Source organism: Gymnoscopelus braueri (genome assembly GCF_963280865.1).
Source record: "Gymnoscopelus braueri genome assembly, chromosome: 6".
Classification (NCBI taxonomy): Eukaryota; Metazoa; Chordata; class Actinopteri; order Myctophiformes; family Myctophidae; genus Gymnoscopelus; species Gymnoscopelus braueri.
Window position 1 is genome coordinate 38684743 of NC_137607.1, and position 18084 is coordinate 38702826.

At 42.2% G+C, this 18084-nt stretch overlaps 1 protein-coding gene across 1 annotated transcript in view; it reads right to left on the minus strand.

The window, feature by feature from the left end:
- The window catches only part of p3h2 (prolyl 3-hydroxylase 2), an 82498-nt gene extending 66545 nt beyond the window's left edge, over positions 1-15953 (minus strand). Inside the window, exon 1 of the mRNA XM_080431911.1 lies at positions 15215-15953. Coding sequence (XP_080288037.1) covers positions 15215-15652 — 438 coding nt within the window. The 5' untranslated portion in view covers positions 15653-15953. The remainder of the gene's footprint in view (positions 1-15214) is intronic.
- Positions 15954-18084: the final 2131 nt, after the last annotated feature.

Consider the following 18084-nt stretch of genomic DNA (forward strand, 5'->3'; position numbering starts at 1 on the left):
TTTGTGAGGTCCTCAAAGTATTGTGTAAGATAAAGAGAGAAACTGCAGTTTTTAGATAATTGTAAAAAGCGTATTCCCTACAAAGATTAAAGGATCTCAACTCCATACACAATAAGAACTAGAGTTTGTAACATTCACGACATGAGAGATACATCCCCTGAACCTCCTGCTCCATTCTTCAATCACAGTTATGACAGCAAAGGTCAACACATTGGTAGATTACAAACAGACAGTGAAACCAAAAATCAGGAACAAAATAAATGAATGTAAACATGCCATTCTATAAGGCAGACATGGTCAAAGACATCGGATACTCTTGGTATCTTGTAGAGTTGCCAAACTGCTAGTGAAGTTTGTAGAATTCTCTACTCCTCCATATTCCATAGGCTTCCAGGCTGGGCTATATTATGGGTGATAATGTTTCACCCAGAGAAATCTTATATTTGGGTTTAAGTTACCCAAAATGTTCAATTTCCACATTTATGGTTACTTGTGTATAGACACAAAATTACGCTTTCTCTTTATAGAGCATATGCGGCCACAGGGTAATGCGTGGTCTTGTGGTGGTGGGTCCCAGTTATTTTTCTCCAAAACTAAAAAAGAAATACTCATGACTGGAGCCAAACAGTCTAGTCTTTGAGAACTGATAGGAAGTGTCTCCTACTGGGTGAGATCACAGACCAGAGTGCTTTACTTAAACTGAGCTTTCAACTCAGCACTAATGACGCATTATTAACCTGGCACACACAGAGCTAAAAAGGTCCAATAATATCGTGCACAGGCGCTTCGCAAAAACTGCAAGCAAGGATTCAGGAAAGGTTTCAATGGAGCTAAAAATATCAGTGAATCAATTTTTAGCAACCTCCTTCACCCATCTGTATCTTTTCCATCCAAGAAAAGCCTCGAGCAGTAAATCAGACCAGTTCAGCTAACGCAGGCTATTTACCTGGACTGACATAGAGGTTGCACTCACCATGTGTACACACCACAGCAGCATCCATTTGGCAGAATCTCCATCTCAAACAGCAATTACCAAACAGACCTGTCCATTCATGTCAAACACTCACACAACACTCTCTATGGAAACGGGAAACTTTACTTTATATTTCTTTTGACTATAAGCGGCAAGCCACACCATTAGCTAAGACTCTAAAGGAGTCATCTCTAGACACATGACACAGTGAAGGCCCAGAAACCTTTTCAGATCTGTCATCTCCCCACCAGAAAGTCTTGAGTTGTTCTTCTCCACATGATCATTATGTAAAACTGGGATAATGAGACAATAACAAGGTTTAAAGCTTATTGATTCATCAATCACACTTTTATGTTTTTAGGGTTTAGCAACCAAGCAGAGGAAACTGGTGTGAGTACAGGCTCTAGTTACACAATCGCAGTAAAGAGTGCGACACGGGTGACAAAAAAAACATGTCGCATTTGGGGGTTAACTACAGAGTGCTTTTCAAACAGCTAAGAAAACAACTGGTCAAACATGAGTCATGGAGGGGGATCTGCCCGACACCTTACTCTAAGGCTTAGAGTCTAAAGGTCATTACACACCAGCGATTATGCGAATATACGCAAAATTCGGACTCGTTCCGAATAACTAAAAGACGCTTTTTCGCTTCGCTTTTTCGCTCCGTGGAAGCTTGCATTGACTTTATACGGTTTTTAAAAAAACGTATCATTCGCATGAAAAATTCGCCCCCGGTGTGTAAGGGCCTTATGGCTTAGACTAGTCTAAGTATCTCACTCAATAAAGCAGAGGATTTGGGCTGGGGATAACTCAGTCTTTGTTGCAGTACTGTAGATACTGTATACTCGGCTGGAAAAGTTGAAACACATAACGGCTAATTATTATTGAGTTGATCTGCCAGAGCGTCATCTTGGCAAGGAAATAGTGGTTCCTAACGAGCTCGGAGGGCCACTAATAATGCTTGGATGCTAAGTGAAGCTTCTACACCACATTACACATTGAGTCAGCCACAGTGCACACTGCACACTATCCTGTTCTCTGAAATGGTTGCTAATTACGCAAGTCAGATGATAGATTTTGTATCGTGCTTGAACCCTCAAACTCACTTATCCATCACACCCTGGCCTGGCCAAAAAACTGTCACCCATTTTAATGACCTAGACCAAACTACTACATGCCTCTTTTCATCAATCTAACTAATCTTCAAGGCATGCTGAGGAAGCCAGTGAGGACTTTTGCGGACCTGCCTCCGATTCTAACATTATGCAGATGATATACTCCGGCTATCCAGGGAAGGGTCTGGATTTACAGGCAGGGTTGTTCAAGGATATCCAGCCCAGGACCTCTGACGCAAGTCTTTTTGATTTAACATGCCAACATACACACACTCCCCTCCTCATTCTGTTTATCATCAACCTCTGGAAGTTGAGTTTCGAACCAGACACATTTTGCGAGCACAAACCCAATAATGGTGAGATGTCGTAGGCATATAGACCTGTTCAACCCATTCCTTATTTCCAGGGATTTTCCTTATCTCCGCTCTCCCCTCGTTTAAATATTTTCCGTAAAAAAAAATTTTTGGGCGGTGAAACCGCCCCTATATGTGAGGTTTCGATATTTGCACCGCCCCAATCCTGCGCTGTGATTGGCCACCAGTGTACCCCCCTAACCCTGCACCGTGATTGGTCACGGTGATTGGTCACAGTCTATTCAGGACTGTGATTGGCTAGTGAAACATGACACATGTGCATAGCCCTATAAATAGGACTATGCACATTTATGTTTTTTTTAAAGTGAATCACACATTGTGGGTGGAAAGGGTATTGTGATTAGCTAGCAAGACACCGCCCACTTCACACTGGGTGTGATTTTTTAAATACATTCCATCCCCCATAAAAACAAACTGTAACTTGCTTCCTTGTTTTGTCCTTAAGTGGACTATTTTCGTTTAAAGAAACTGAACTGCATTGAAACTGAGTGTAATTATTATGGAAACTACTACTCTTTTTTTTACATAACCTATGAAAATGGAACTCATGTTATGGTTGCATTTATATAATTTGAGTGTTTTATTGTGCCGTCTTGAAATTGATTCATCAAACCACTTTATGAAAAATACCAATACAAAATTATGGGTGGGCAGACAAGCCCATCCATACTCTTTTGATGTTGGAAAATAAGCGTTCAACACTACATGCTGTCATTAATTAATGCGTTCAAGAAATAATGGACATGGGGGAAAACGTCCTAGTCTACACATGTTCATAACCTCAATTAGGTTTCAAAAGTAATTACTTTCTTTTATGGCATGATGTTTTGCAAATACCTCAAGCTCTGTTTCTGTCACGTTTACATACAGTACACCACATACACTGCCAAGGGATGTTGTTAGGAAAAGGCCAGCCGATTTCATGATACCATGTGTCACTTTGGAACCTGGCATTCAACTCATTAAGTTGACAGTCTTGTTTGGTTTAACATGATGCGCAAATCATTGTCATACCTGACTCTTGTTGACTTTCCCAGCGAAGTCAACAACTTAAAAGCCCCCCTCAAGTCGAGAGGGGGGCTTTAACGTCAGGCTGGCAAAGACACGTCCCAATGTTATTATCCCTCAATATCTGATTTGATTTTACCAGGATGCTCACATATCCGTTGTGGCAGCTGTCTTTTGACCTAATATCTGACAAGGATTGCTTGAGACCTTCAATTAAATCTGTAGTGTCTGATGCCGTTGACTGGAGACACAAAAAAAAACAGCTGCATCAGCTGGCGTGCGCGCAACAGCGTTCAGAACAAGATTAAGTCCGATGAGGAATTTGAGGAGAGTGAGTGGTCTTTATGTAAAGTAGGTAGTGGCCACTGGCCAGCCATCTACTGTAGGAGCTGCAGTTAACACATTGCTAACCTATCACAGAAACAGCACACAGAACAGTGAGATCGGCCAATACACAAACGTTGAAAGGGAGACACAGACAAGATCCCAATTTGATCAGTTTCCCTGGGCGGGCAAGGGCAAGATGCCATTGCCCACACCAACTCCTGGCACCAGCGCTGACTACAATAGAGTGGAAAGGGCAGTCTGACACTTGCAGCTACCCACTGGTAATCTCTGCCAGGCCAGGCCGAAGGCCGGGGACAGAGATTGTGTTTAACACTGTCGTCAGCTGTAATTCACAGAGTTGGGTTGCAATCTGAACCAGATGTGGAGATGCTGAGAGGTCAGTGTCGGCTGGAGGTCGAGTCGGTATGGGGCATGAAAACGTTACGCTCTCTTCTGTGTCTTCTGAATAGGTGTAACACGACCCGTTTCTCTCCATGGAAAAACGCCTATGGAGAGACAAGGTATGACAACACTGACAGATCACACAGCCTGGAGGGGGGTAAATATTTTAAGCTGTCCTCGTGTCCCATGGTGTGGTTTAAATTCTCAGACAAATCATCTCTGTTCAATAAATGTATGTAAAAAAATCCTAAATGACCTTCATAGTATTTCCAGAGAGCCGAGACCAAACACACCAGGGCGAAAACAACCGACTCACTTCCTTATTATGGCACCCACGGTGGTGTCAGGTTACGGGGGAGTGCTTTCATTTTCACAGGTACGTTTCAAAAGGATATTAACCAAACAAAAAACATTATTTTAGGGGGAGTGGGTCTTTAAAACTCTGGGATTTCTGGGATAAACTGACATTTTGAAAGTGGACAGTAATCTAAATATGTGTGTGTGTGTGTGTGTGTGTGTGTGTGTGTGTGTGTGTGTGTGTGTGTGTGTGTGTGTGTGTGTGTGTCTCAGCGCCAGCTGTCAAACTATATTGGGAGCGCTGGAGTGCGAGGCTGATTCAGTGGACAGTAATGTTGTATTAGCTCCATATTGCGATGTTTAGGTAGTGGAGAAGCGCATCTAGCTGTCTTGACCTCTTTTTTTTTACTATGCAGACGTATGTGGAGACGAACTCTGCAAGCACTCAAACACTTACACCACACACACACATTAACATGCATTTACTTCATATAGCTGCCTTGGGACCCTTGCCTTCAGGGTGATGACAGCTGAGTGGACCTGGGTAAACAACCAACATCTCTAATTGAATTTCACACAGGAAACCGGCCATGGGGTCAAGAAGGCAGAAAACTGCCTTCAAATTATGCATTATTTAGACAAAGACACATGGGCTTCTACACAGGAGACATAACTTAAACTTTGATTTTTTCCCTGCGTAGCTCAGTCGGTAGAGCTCTCACCTTTTGACCACAAGGCAATGGGTTCGAACCCGGGCACGGCCAACTCAGCGTATGAGTAGCACAGCTTGGGTGCAGCAAGTCATGCGGTATATGTACTGGAAGCTGATGGTAGGTGTGGTGCTCCACCTCAGCAATCCATCTCCCAGAGGTCGAGCGCATTGTAACAGGGATAGACTCCCGCGTTCTCGGCTGATACCGACAATAAGCCTCTCTGACCTACTTACTTTGGGGGGGAAATTAAGGTGAATCAGGAGTCCAGACGCTATCCATTGACGAGCCTTCCTATGTCAAGTATAGGGCTGTCACGGTCATGAACGTTTTTGGCATTGAACATTGGGACATATGAATAAAAAGGTAATTTCTCTATGCCTTTTAGCTTTGTACACAAAAATTACACAGGGCAGATATGACAAATAACTAGAACATATAAAGAAATGACTGACATATTTAATAATTTTAAACTTTCAAAATATTTTAAAAAGAGTGGAAATAGCCAATCTACAAGCTCACAACGCGTCGCATCTCAGATCTGCTATTTCCGCTATTTTTTTAAATAACATTTTTCAACATGGAAAAGATTATGATGATTATGCAAAATATTGTGATTAGGTAATAATTGTGACAAGCTGCAAACAGCCAGTGGTCCAGGAGTGGTCCAGGAGGTCCTGGTGGAGAATACAGTTGTACTCTTTTCACCACATCACTCAAGACTGTCTCAGGGACCTGAGGCGGTGTTGATTAAATCCCAGTGGGTAATTAGAGACATCTGTCCCTGCTGTGGCCCAGGTCTGACATCTGAAAACCAGACAGACACTGCAGCCACATACTAAATACTATAGCAATGCAGTCAACGATGACTTAAAGGACACATGTGCGTGTGTGTGCGCACACGCGTGCACATACATGCGTGACATATGAAAATGATATAATCATTGTATGATCATGTAAGAATGTGATTACTTTTCATGGGTTTATTTTATGATCAGGTTAGTAATCAGGTTATTACTTTTAAGGGTTAATATATTAACTAGAGTATTCTTGAGAATATTTTGTAGAAAAGTCTACTGGTGAACAGGGGTAACAAATTAGCCTTGGCTAAAAACCTTATATGCAATACTTATTGTAACCTGTTGCAATGTTTTTCATATGGTCCCTGACTAATAAAACCAATAAAATTAAATATTCAGTCAATTTCCAGCTTTCAAAATCACATCAATTGCAGCATTCTGGGTACAGATTAACCTCCCGATTAAAGTGTATAGATTAACCCAAATCAGAAGTGTGAAAAGACAAATCACAACAAATGACATGCAATTCTTTACAGTTAATTCTTAGGCAACGAGAATACAATCATTTTCTGACCAAACTTTCCAGAATATTCCAAAATAGATCTGACTTCCTGTACCCCCTACCCTACTCTGTAGTTTCCACCCCAAACACCACAGCTCTTCAACTTCCTGGAAAGGTTTTGCTGAGGAGAGAAGCAACATGAGAGCCGAGCACAATTTATAGCACATGGTTTTGTATAATAAGCTGCCTGTCTGCAAAGGACACCTGAGAAAACCTGAGGAACACGTTACGGTTTCTGTGTCCAAAAAGATTCCTTTCAGAAGCTGAAAATGAGTTTGGACGACATTTCATTAGGTACAAAGAACAAAACATATTGAGATTCTAAATAAAAAATGTCAGTGCAAAAAATCACAATATACAGGATATAAAGACATTGAGCCATTCAACTGGGGTATTGGACTGACCAACTGGGATACTGAACTCTGGTTTTGTGTGAGCAAACAACATCCAGGAAAACAGAAGGGTACCTGAGAGTGACCAATACTGTGCTGGTCAGTAGGCTAAGGCCAGCTACCCAGTGCACACAAGCACTTTTTTGTGCTTGTGACTTTGACAAATTGGATCATGACTTTGACAAACTGGACCATAAGACGTGCCAGAGCAACCGGGAATATGTCTTAAGCCATTGAGATCAGTTCTACCTCATCAGTATCCTGCGCATCTAAAAGTACCCAATCTCTCATACGTAAAACTCTGTGGGATTTACAACAAACTGTCAAGATCCACAGACAAATGTCTCCTTTGCTTTATAGATGTTCTGGCCTCAGCTGCTCACCCTCCAAACTTGCCAACATTCACTTTCCTGTCTTGCTCCAGAGAATATCTCTGTGCTCCGACGTACTCCCCTGGACACATGAAGAACGCACATATACAGTACACATGCAGTTCTCCTCAGGCTAATCTATCTAAATCTGGGCACAAACTGTAGGTGACACATGGTTGCCGAGTAAACATTCTTCCTGTGCTTATGGACAATCATTTTGTCAGCTGTGTGGGAGATGAAGTGATAGATAGGGGTGATGAGGAGGGGTGATGTGGAGCAGTCAACACATAGTTCTGCTCATTAGTGAAGCTGAACAGATGCCTGGCAAACTCCAGTTTTTCCATTCCGACACTGGGGAGTCCTTGACTCAAGACACCCATGTGTTCTTCCTTACTTGGGGCCAAAATCATAATCACCAGAAGGCATACAACATAGGCTATTCCTACACACTTAAACCAAGGAATCTGTAGTGGCAACAATGACTCCTATCCTTGCTGCCAACACTTCAATTATGAAATACACACACATACTTTTCACACACTGTCCACCAGCTGCTTGGATCAGGACTCTGAATCGCTGTCCAAAGTCTCTCTCTTGTGACGAGGGAGGGATATTGTGAACCTCCATAAATCAGAAATATGGTTGGAATGCAGTCACTGTGACAAATCTCCCACTTACGGTAATCAAAAGTTTGAGGATGTTGGAAGAAATATCAAACTAAAGTCCTTATCACAAACATCTACTTCATCAGTAGTAGACAACGTCTGCGTCTCTTCAGGGGGATGTCAGACACTTCACACTGTGACTTCTCCTAGGCCAACTCTATCACTCCTCTACGATCTGTCGTTTCATCTCAGCACAAATACTGCAGTGTCCTTGGCAACCCTCCCGCCTCCTTCCAACCCACAATGTATCTAATCGTTAATCAGGGGAGGGTACGATATCAGTGTGTGTTGCACCACAGAGTGCCCCTACGCATTCCTGCAGTGCTGTTATGCACTCGGGTCCAGTCATGCAGAAGGCCTTTGGCACAGCCAGTGCCACAATGTCTGAGGCCCATCTGTGGGCATTGCACGGTCGGCGGCGTCAACACGGAAGCCTGGAGAGCTGCCTGTGGCAGTGCAGGTGTGCTCATTCATTCATTCAAGCTTTATTTAATTACCCTAAGTATTTAAACTAAATCACAGTGTCGTAAAGTAAGTACATTAATAAACATCACAGTGTGTTGACTGTTGATAGTAATTACAAATATAAAATAAATATAAAAAAAGAGGACTCTGATGAAGTGCATTTGAGACAGCATCAAACAAACCATAAACTTTGTATTTGTGGAAGAGAAAAAGTCTCAATAGATCAGTGTTCTCCTTTTTCCATCTCAAAACCATCCTCTTCCTCATCATCACCGCTAAAACGTAGATGAAAAGGAAGAACCCCTCACCCCTCGGAATCTCTTTGAAAACAATATTGCAATCAGTTCCAGAACTATTGAACCCTCTAATCACTCCCCTAACCTGGTTTCCATAGCTCTTTTGTAATTAATACCCAAATCAAATAAATTGAATACATAAATCTGGCAACCTGCTCGACCACCTGCCTTAGACCGATGAGAGCATTTTTGTTTGGTTGAAGTAATACAAAGCCAGACCCTTATTATAAGCTACAGATGACCACATCTATACTCTCCATCTAACTCACAAACACTCACACAAATATACAAATAAACAAGACAGATGCACTCAGTCACTGTACTCGGGCTGGGCAATTAACCGAAAATATATTGAAACCAATATTTAGAACCAATAACCAACTTAATCTTGCTCATGGAGTAGCTCAGTCCATTATGGACTTGGCTTTCGAATTGGTTCAATTCCAGGGTTAGGGTTAGGGTTCCAGCACAGATGGAGTGTGGACTGGTAGCAGGAGAAAGGTGCCTGTTTACCTCCTTGGCACTGCCGAGGTTCCCTTGAGCAAAGCACCGAAACCCCTAAAATTGTTCCTCCGCGCCTGTGCAGCCCATTATCTCTCTGCATTTGCATGTCAGTGTATGTCTGTGTTTTGAGTTTAGGTGTTTAAAAAGAACAGAGTGAACACTGAATTTCCCTGCGGGAATTAATAAAGGTAAAATTATTATTATTATTGAATGTGCCTGGATTTGAAGAAATAATTGCAGAGAGAGCGTGAGAGAGACAGAGAAAGAGAGAGTCTTAAGACCATGCATCAGATAGTAGGGTAGTGACTTGCATCATGCCAGGAGGCATGGAAAAGTTCCCAAAACAAAATGGGGATTAGAAAACACTGCCCTAGTCTGTGGGGTGGAGAACAATGCGTTGTATCATCCGTCCTCAAACCTAAGCAGAGCAACACATAACAAAGCTGTCACTTCCAACTTATGCCAGTGTCATTCTCAATAGCTGTCAATTCCAAGTTACTGTATGTCAGTGTTATTTTCAATCCTTCTTTTTGCGAATTCATTTTTTACCAATCTTTTTGTCATCACTGTAGCCTGCAACAGCACATTTCACTATATCCTTTAAAATATGTCTCCACAGTCTTTTGTTACAAATGAAGGCATTCCGTCTTAGCTCGGGGACAGAAATGTAAGGCACTAGAGCAGTGGTTCCCAAACCTTTTAGCTCGAGACCCAAAAGAGAAATTTTATGTCTCCACGTAATCCAAACTAGTGAAAATAGCAGATCTACAAGCTCACTTTGAGATTGCAGATCGTCTATTTTCACTACTTCTTAAACATTAGTTTCATAATTTATGGAATTTCTTAGATTGTTGCCATCTATTTATACAATTATTTTTGAAAAATGTCTGAATTTGTTTTAAATTCATGAACATTTTAGATTTTTGGGGGGAATTTTCAAATTTCTTTTCAAATAAGTCAAAACAAAATGTAGGAAATGAAAAAAGTAAAGGGATATTTACTCGCGACCCATAATAATGGACCGCGACCCAGAAATGGGTCCTGACCCACTGTTTGGGAACCACTGCACTAGAGATCGTATCTGGGCCGAGACCCAGAAAGTGCTCCGTGCCCCAGGGCAGCCTCCGGGCCTTTGATCCTGCTGTGGTCTACTCTGGAGCCAGAGCTTCGGCCAATGGGCAGAGACCTCTGAGGGCTACGTGGGGCCAGCCCCACTGGCAACTACAAGAGTCGACCCTTTTAATTCCCGCATACGGTGCGCAAGTCTCTCTTTTTTAGAAAAGCAAACAGGTCACAACAGGAAAACAAAATATTTGCCAGGATAAATGATGGGCGAATCGGGAGACGTATGCACTGGCCCGAACGAGGTGAAAACAGTTGGTGTTTGTAGGTCCTCTAATGCCAGGGCCAATGGAAGCATTATCCCAGAGGCTGTCAGGAGGTGGGCGTGTGAGGCTGGAATGTTAAATACTGGAGGAATGCTATTTATTTTCACAAACACCACCAGCACACACCCCCACCGCAATTTATACACACCCGCACGGATGGGGATACATACATGCACTTACACATGCAGATAACATGCATGTGTGTGTGCGCTACCCCCCCCCCCCCCCCCCCCCACACACACACACAGTAAAATCCTCAGAGATAATTCATCCATTTGTAACTCAGAGAGTGTACAAATGGAACCAAATTGTCCATTTGGCTCAATTTGTACAGAGTTAAATGAACAGGATTGCACCATGTTGAGTCCAAAATACATACACATCCACACAGACTGCTGATGTACTCTTATTGGCAAGCCAAAGGGGAAACAAGTGCTGCACTCACTCTCTCTCTCTCTCTCTCGCTCTCCCTCCCTACCTGTGTTAAGGTCAGCAGCAGACCCCGATTTGCCTTGATGTGCTGCCATGTACTCAATTCATAAAGACGTCAACACACTGGAACACATGGAGGAGGGCGTGGGCGGCTCAAGTAGAAACTGATGCGAAAACACTAGCATCAGAATCGGTTATCACTTTCTTTTGGGTGTAAAACAATCATGTGCCACTCTGCCACGACTGGACAGATGGTGGTGAAATCATAACTCTCTAAAGCCCAGATGAGTAATATTTCTTTATTTTAGTGCAGAGACTAGCGTTTTTGTGCAAGGCCATCTCTGTGACCAACGTCTAGACAGTTGCATTGTTGTGCAATGAGCGCATCACCCTCGTGGACTCTTTCTGCTGATCCAGGGGTATGGAGGAACACTCATTGCCTGCAGTGATCTGGATGATCAACTTCCTACCACTTCTGAGAGGTGGAACCTGTGTGTCATCACCTTGGCATTCAGAGCCCCTCTGGGCACCAGTGGCGGTGGAAATCGGCTGTATCTCGGGTTCATGTGAGGCTACGGTGATGCCAGGTGCCCAGCTGGGCTCTTTGAAGAGCCAAAAGCCGGTTCCACAGCCCAGTTCAAAAGGACACTGTCACACTCAGGTGAAGCTAAAAGCGTAGAACATTTTTGGAAAGTTTGGGGAACCTGGGTTGCATCATCATTGAAAGCCTGTCACAAGCACTGCCAAACTTAGGGGTTCAATGACCACTGGAGCAGCTCCTGTTAAAAGCATACGGTCCTTTGGAGAATAACTTCCACCAAATGATATATGTTATGTCAAACTGGTAATCACACAATAAATTCAAGCCCGACTGATGCCAGATTTTTTGGCTCCCATGCCGATCCAGATCTTGCAGAATCATAGACCACCAATTACCGATGTTTTGATCGATGTTTTGCAATAAAAAGGAAAAAAAAGAAAATAGAAGAATCTTGAACTTTAAACTTTAATTTGATTTAAGTTTCTATTTGAGAACATTTAACTTCTAAGCAAACAAAAAAAAGATAGATTGGAAAAACAACTTTTTCATAGATAACCAATCTACAAGCTCACGCGGTGCGAATCGTTGTGAGCTTATAGATCTGTTATTTTTGCTGAATATTCCCCCCAGAATAAGGACGCTAAATGTTCATGTGGTTAAGCCATATTAAAACAAATAGCCAATTCTATGTGACGTGTTGTGAGATTAGATCTGCTATTTTACAAATAATATACATTTATTGTGTGTGTGTGTGTGTGTGTGTGTGTGTGTGTGTGTGTGTGTGTGTGTGTGTGTGTGTGTGTGTGTGTGTGTGTGTGTGTGTGTGTGTGTGTGTGTGTGACATAACTTTTTGAACAATTTCACCAATAATGAAATGTCTGATATATCGGTCAGGCTCTACTGTACATACAGAGCTGTAGAATCAGACATTGGGAAATGAGAGACATATAAGCTATGTCTATGGGGGATATAAGGGATATACTGTTCTGAGTCTACTGTATTATCAGTCATCAGGACCGTTCCCACAGCCATATCTAAGCCAAAAGAAAGACCTCAGGGAGTGGGCTGATCTCAAAATCTCTCTAACTGCTGAGTGAATAACCCTAATATCCATTCTGTCAGTAATAAGGGTAATTGAGGGTTTACCAGATCAAACAAAGTCTCATTCATTGAACAATAGGCTATAGCCTCCTTTTATCTACCCGACTACATCCAGTGGTGAAAAGTAACTGTAAGTTTACTCAAGTACTGTACTTAAGTACAATGTTGAGGTACTTTTACTTTACTTGAGTATTTCCATTTTCCGATAATTCTACTACTCCACTACATCTCAGAGGCAAATATTGTACTTTTTACTCCACCACAATAACTTGACAACTTTAGATACTAGTTACTTTCTAGATTTAGATTACTCATGCAAATCATACCTATTCTATAGCCCATCTACAAGGTCAAACGTTGAATCGCGAAGCATTGTGAGCTTGTAGATCTGCTATTTTTGAAAAAGTTTGACCAATATTTGGAAACATTTGACTACTTTTACTTTGGTACTGTAAGTATATTTTGATGTAAGTCCTTTTTTGTAAGTAAAAGCATGCAATACCACAACATTTTTATGTTGTGGTATTGCTACTTTTACTTAAGTATAATCTGAGTACTTCTTCCACCTCTGACTACATCCCAAGAGATAATCACTGATTCTGTCACTGTGTCAATCTTTTCAAACATGGTCTGCTGTTCGACAAGGTGAGGCAGCGCCACTGTAAATGTGGAAAGAGTTAGGAAGGAATTAAGAAATAACTGTACCAAAACAGAAAAAAACACAAACATTTGCTGAAGCTTAGCATGGCACACACAGAAGGCCATAAAAGACAAAGCATGAAATTCTCTGAAATGGAAAACAAGTGAACAGATGTGTTCAATGAAAAACTACCTGTAGTAGAGTGCCCATGCCTACCAGTATATGAAACTTATGAATGAAATATGGAAGGGTGTAATAAATGAACACAATATGCCACCGTTTGTGTGCATGCGTGCGTGCATGCGCGTGTACACGCGTGCGCATGTGGGAGACTGTGTCTGAATTTTCCTAATCTTGCAGCTAAAACATGTAACGCAACTTTGCAACAATCTAGACAATTGAGACGTGCAGTACAGTAGGCCCCTACTGCAGTTATAACATTGCATTATGCATCTTACTGCGCTCTGATCAGAGGTGTAAAATAACTAAGTAAATTTACTCAAGTACTGTACTTATGTACAATTTCGAGGTATTTTTACTTTATTGGAGTATTTCCAATTTGCTATGATTTTATTTCTACTCCACTACATCTCAGAGGCAAATATTGTACTTTTACTTCACTACAATTATTTGAAAACTAGTAATTAGTAACTTTTAAGATTTAGATTAGTATAAATAAATAAAACATACATTAACCACTTCAGCCCTATATATACTTTGGCTATTTGAAAATAACCAATCTACAAAGTGACGCATTGTGAGTTTGTAGATCTGCTATTTTCAAATGATTTTAAAACTTGGAACGTGAAATTGGACATTCTGTATAATGAGTACTTTAACTCTTGGTACTTTGATATTTCTACATCTAAAGTAGCCTATTGAATTGATACTTTTACTTAAGTAACAAATGTGAGTACTTCTTCCACCACTGGTTATGATGAGATGTGCCTTCGAAGCAGCGTCACGTTGCCGAGCAACAGAGCAGGTCCAGCTGAATGCAGCGTGGACAGGTTATTACAAGAGGACCCGTGGTTCTCAAACTTTTAAATTTCAAAGGTACCGGCCTGGTTCCATTTTGTACGCTCTCTAGGGGTCCAGGCAGATCATTTGGAACCCCAACCCCCTCAAGGAATCCTGAGGGTCTCTGGACCCCACTATGAGAGCCACTGATTTAGACCAGAGAGCAGCAATAAACATTCCCCGCTGGCCAAAGAAGGCCTGAATGGCCGGTTGATCTAAAACAAGTTGTAAATCAATGTCATTTGATTGTAAAGCAGGCTATGGAGGAATCTGGGATGTGGGTCTTGCCCTCCGAATACCAACGAAATTGGAATTTCATGTGACTTTTGAGACTAGAATACAGCATTCTGTTTTCCCTTAAAAGCTTCAACATTCAGTAGCATGTTCACATTTTGCTCCCCGTAGCTTATTTTCAGCCTATTCAAATTATGTTGTTTGGCCAGTAGCAGTGGTGGAAAAAGTAGCTTACTTAAATGTTTTACTTAAAATAGCAGATCTACAAGCTCACAATGCTTCCCATCATGATGCATTGTGAGCTTGTAGATCGGCTATTTTCAAATGGCTGAAATGTATGTTTTGTAATAATAATAAAAATCAAAAGTAACTAGTACAGTTTTCAAATAATTGTATTTGTAGTGGAGTAAAAGTACAACATTTGCCTCCAAGATGTAGTGGAGTAGAAGTAAAAGTACAGAAAATGTTAAATACTCCAGTAAAGTAAAAAAAAAAAACTCAAAATTGTACTGTACAGTAGGCCTACTTGCGAGTACATGTACTTAGTTACTTTACACCATTGGCCAGCAGCCAATCACCACTGTCACCTCGCCTTACCTTTTGATAAGCCTGTTGGAGAAAGTTGTAGGGGATTCGTCTCTGGAAATCCTGAACGACGTCCTCGCTGACCTTGTGCATGGACTGCGTCCCGACTCGGTCCTCGATGCACGCGTCCATGCAGGCGGACCTCTGGAGGACCACGGAGAAGAACCGCAGGTCCGAGGCGGTGTCCCGGTCGAAGGGATGCTGGTCCTGGCACTGCAGCCGACATCGCACCTTGGTCCGGCGGACCTCCGCGTAACTGTGGAGCGCTGCCTCCATGGAGCGCACCACGCTCTCATAGTCGTTGTCGTAGAAGGACTGGACCGCGGTGTCGTATAGAAGATCGTACGGTTCCAGGACATCAGCCGAACAACAACAACAACAACAACAGGACAATAAGAAAGCCAGGACCGTTGCCACCAGGGCTCCACATTGTGAAAAGTTTACATCCATGATTTTTTTTTAGACTGGCGACAGTCTATACTTGACATCTATCTATGTCATACGTTCTTGTTTCCTTGGCGCACCAGCGCTCGCTATTAGTCCAAGTCGTCTTTGACACCTATAGGAGCGACTTTGTAGAGTCCAGACGGAGCGGCTGTCCGTCACCGAAGCAATGCAGCGAGCGTTTGATTACAGTCCATTTAAAAACGCGCCGGAGGAGGATCGCTCGTGTGTTCAGGACGGAGGCAGAGAGAGGAGCGCACTGGCGGGGGAGAGGAGGACATTGGATCGTGTTTGTCTGGGACACACATTTTTGTAAATGACCCCCACTCTCTCTCTCTCCGCTAACTAACTCCTCCCCCTCGAAGACGTGAATGGCCATTAAAGCCCAATTATACTCCGTGGTACGACGGTGTCGGTTGCCAAAATGTTAATTTCTATGGCATTGGCAACTATACGACGACGAGAAAAAAAGTAGGCTAATGTTTGCGAAGGTGTTAAGGTCATGGGAAACACAAGCGCCCCGAGAAGACTAATCTTCCTGGACAAATAGTTAAATTGAGTTAAATAACCAATCAACAAGCTTGTAATGTTTTGTAAAGCTTGTGGATTTGCTTTTTTTGTCAACAGAATGAATGGGTAAAAATAATCTTCAATAGCCTACTTTAATGGACATTTGTCATATATCATCATAGCATAAAAGTGCTCAGTAGACTACTAGGCTACTAGATAGGCAACCATTCCATTTACATGGGCACTGTCTCCATCTTGAGGCTGTCAAAAACAAGGCATCTATATCCTTATATTCTCTCAGCACTGATCACAGCATTTACAAATATAGCAATACAAAAAAGAAATACAAATATATGGGACAAATAAACAATTTCGGAACACCAAACATGACTCCTTGTAGACTAACCAGCTTCACCAAAGTGAATATGCTCATGATATTGATAATCCAGTATGATGAATTACAGTCCTGACCAACATTATTACAAATTAGGTTTATTGGCAAAATTCATAAGCCCTGTCAGCTGTTTCAATAAACACATCAAACAAGATCCATTTAAATAGCTCAACTCAACACATATTAGGCCTACAAGTGGTTTCTCCAAATTCAACACAAAATGACACTTTCAATGACTACTGCAGGATCAAAATGACCCGCTGCAAAGGTGATGCGCATGGCCAGAAACCAGCTTCTGGCATGGTTCCTGCAGAATCTTAGTTTTGCAACCTCCTTCTTCTTTGAGGTACACAGTGGGCCCTATTTTGCGTGTAGGTACCAGGTCTTATGACTTAACTTAAGATCTGGAGGCGTGGTCAATGCCGTTTCGCTATTTTGAGTGGCCAAACAGCATTGGCCACGCCTCCAGGTCTTAAGTTAAGTCATAAGACCTGGTACTTAAGACTCGCAAAATAGGGCATTGTCCTGTTGGAAGGTCTAATGACGCCCAAGCTTCAGTGTTCTCACAGCAGCATGATATTTTCTCCAGGGATATTCCTGATACTTGATTGAATCCATCTTGCCCTCCACACGCAAAGCAGCCCCAGAGCGTCACTGATCCACCCCCATGCTTCACTGTAGGAAAAAGGTGTTCTTTTCAGCATAATGCTTCATTCTAAATACTGAGTTAAATTGGCATTACTTGGGACACTGACAGACAGACAGAGAGACAGAGAGACAGACAGACAGACAGACAGACAGACAGACAGACAGACAGACAGACAGACAGACAGACAGACAGACAGACAGACAGACAGACAGACAGACAGACAGACAGACAGACAGACAGACAGACAGACAGACAAGACACACACATACAAAGGTTCCATGCATTACTAGATAGATGACAGTTCTCGCTGACCGAAAAATATTTGAGAATCAAGGTTGCCTTCTGGAATTTGAAATTTAACGCTGAAGTGGTTTGCAAGATTAGCCACAGACAGACACCCCAAAATGTGACCAAGAAGTGTTTATCTCTAATACCATAGCCACGTCACAAAATACTCTGTCCAGTCAGTGTGCAGCTGTGACGCACCAATTTGGGAGAGTTTGGGGGATATAAATAACTGTCAGAGCTGCAATGGCCCATTAGTACTTACACCGGCAGCCATAGTCTTATTTGAGGCATCAAACCTTTTACAAATGACTGATGTCTTCAGTATTCATGTTGTTCTCGCCGTTGGTGTCGTGTCATCGGCAGCAACACTTGTGTTTGGTAACTTTTATATGCAGAAAAGAGACAAGACAGGACAAGAGAACATCACCCTCATGGCTGAATGGGATGAGACAAAAGACAAACTGATTGAAAGGCTCCTCTTGCTAGAAGAGAAGATGAAAGACTCGGAGGAAGAGAGGAAGACCAGAGAGATGAGAATGGAAAAGCGGCTGGAGCTAGTGGAAGCCCACGAGAAAAGGAACTACCAGGCAATTGCAG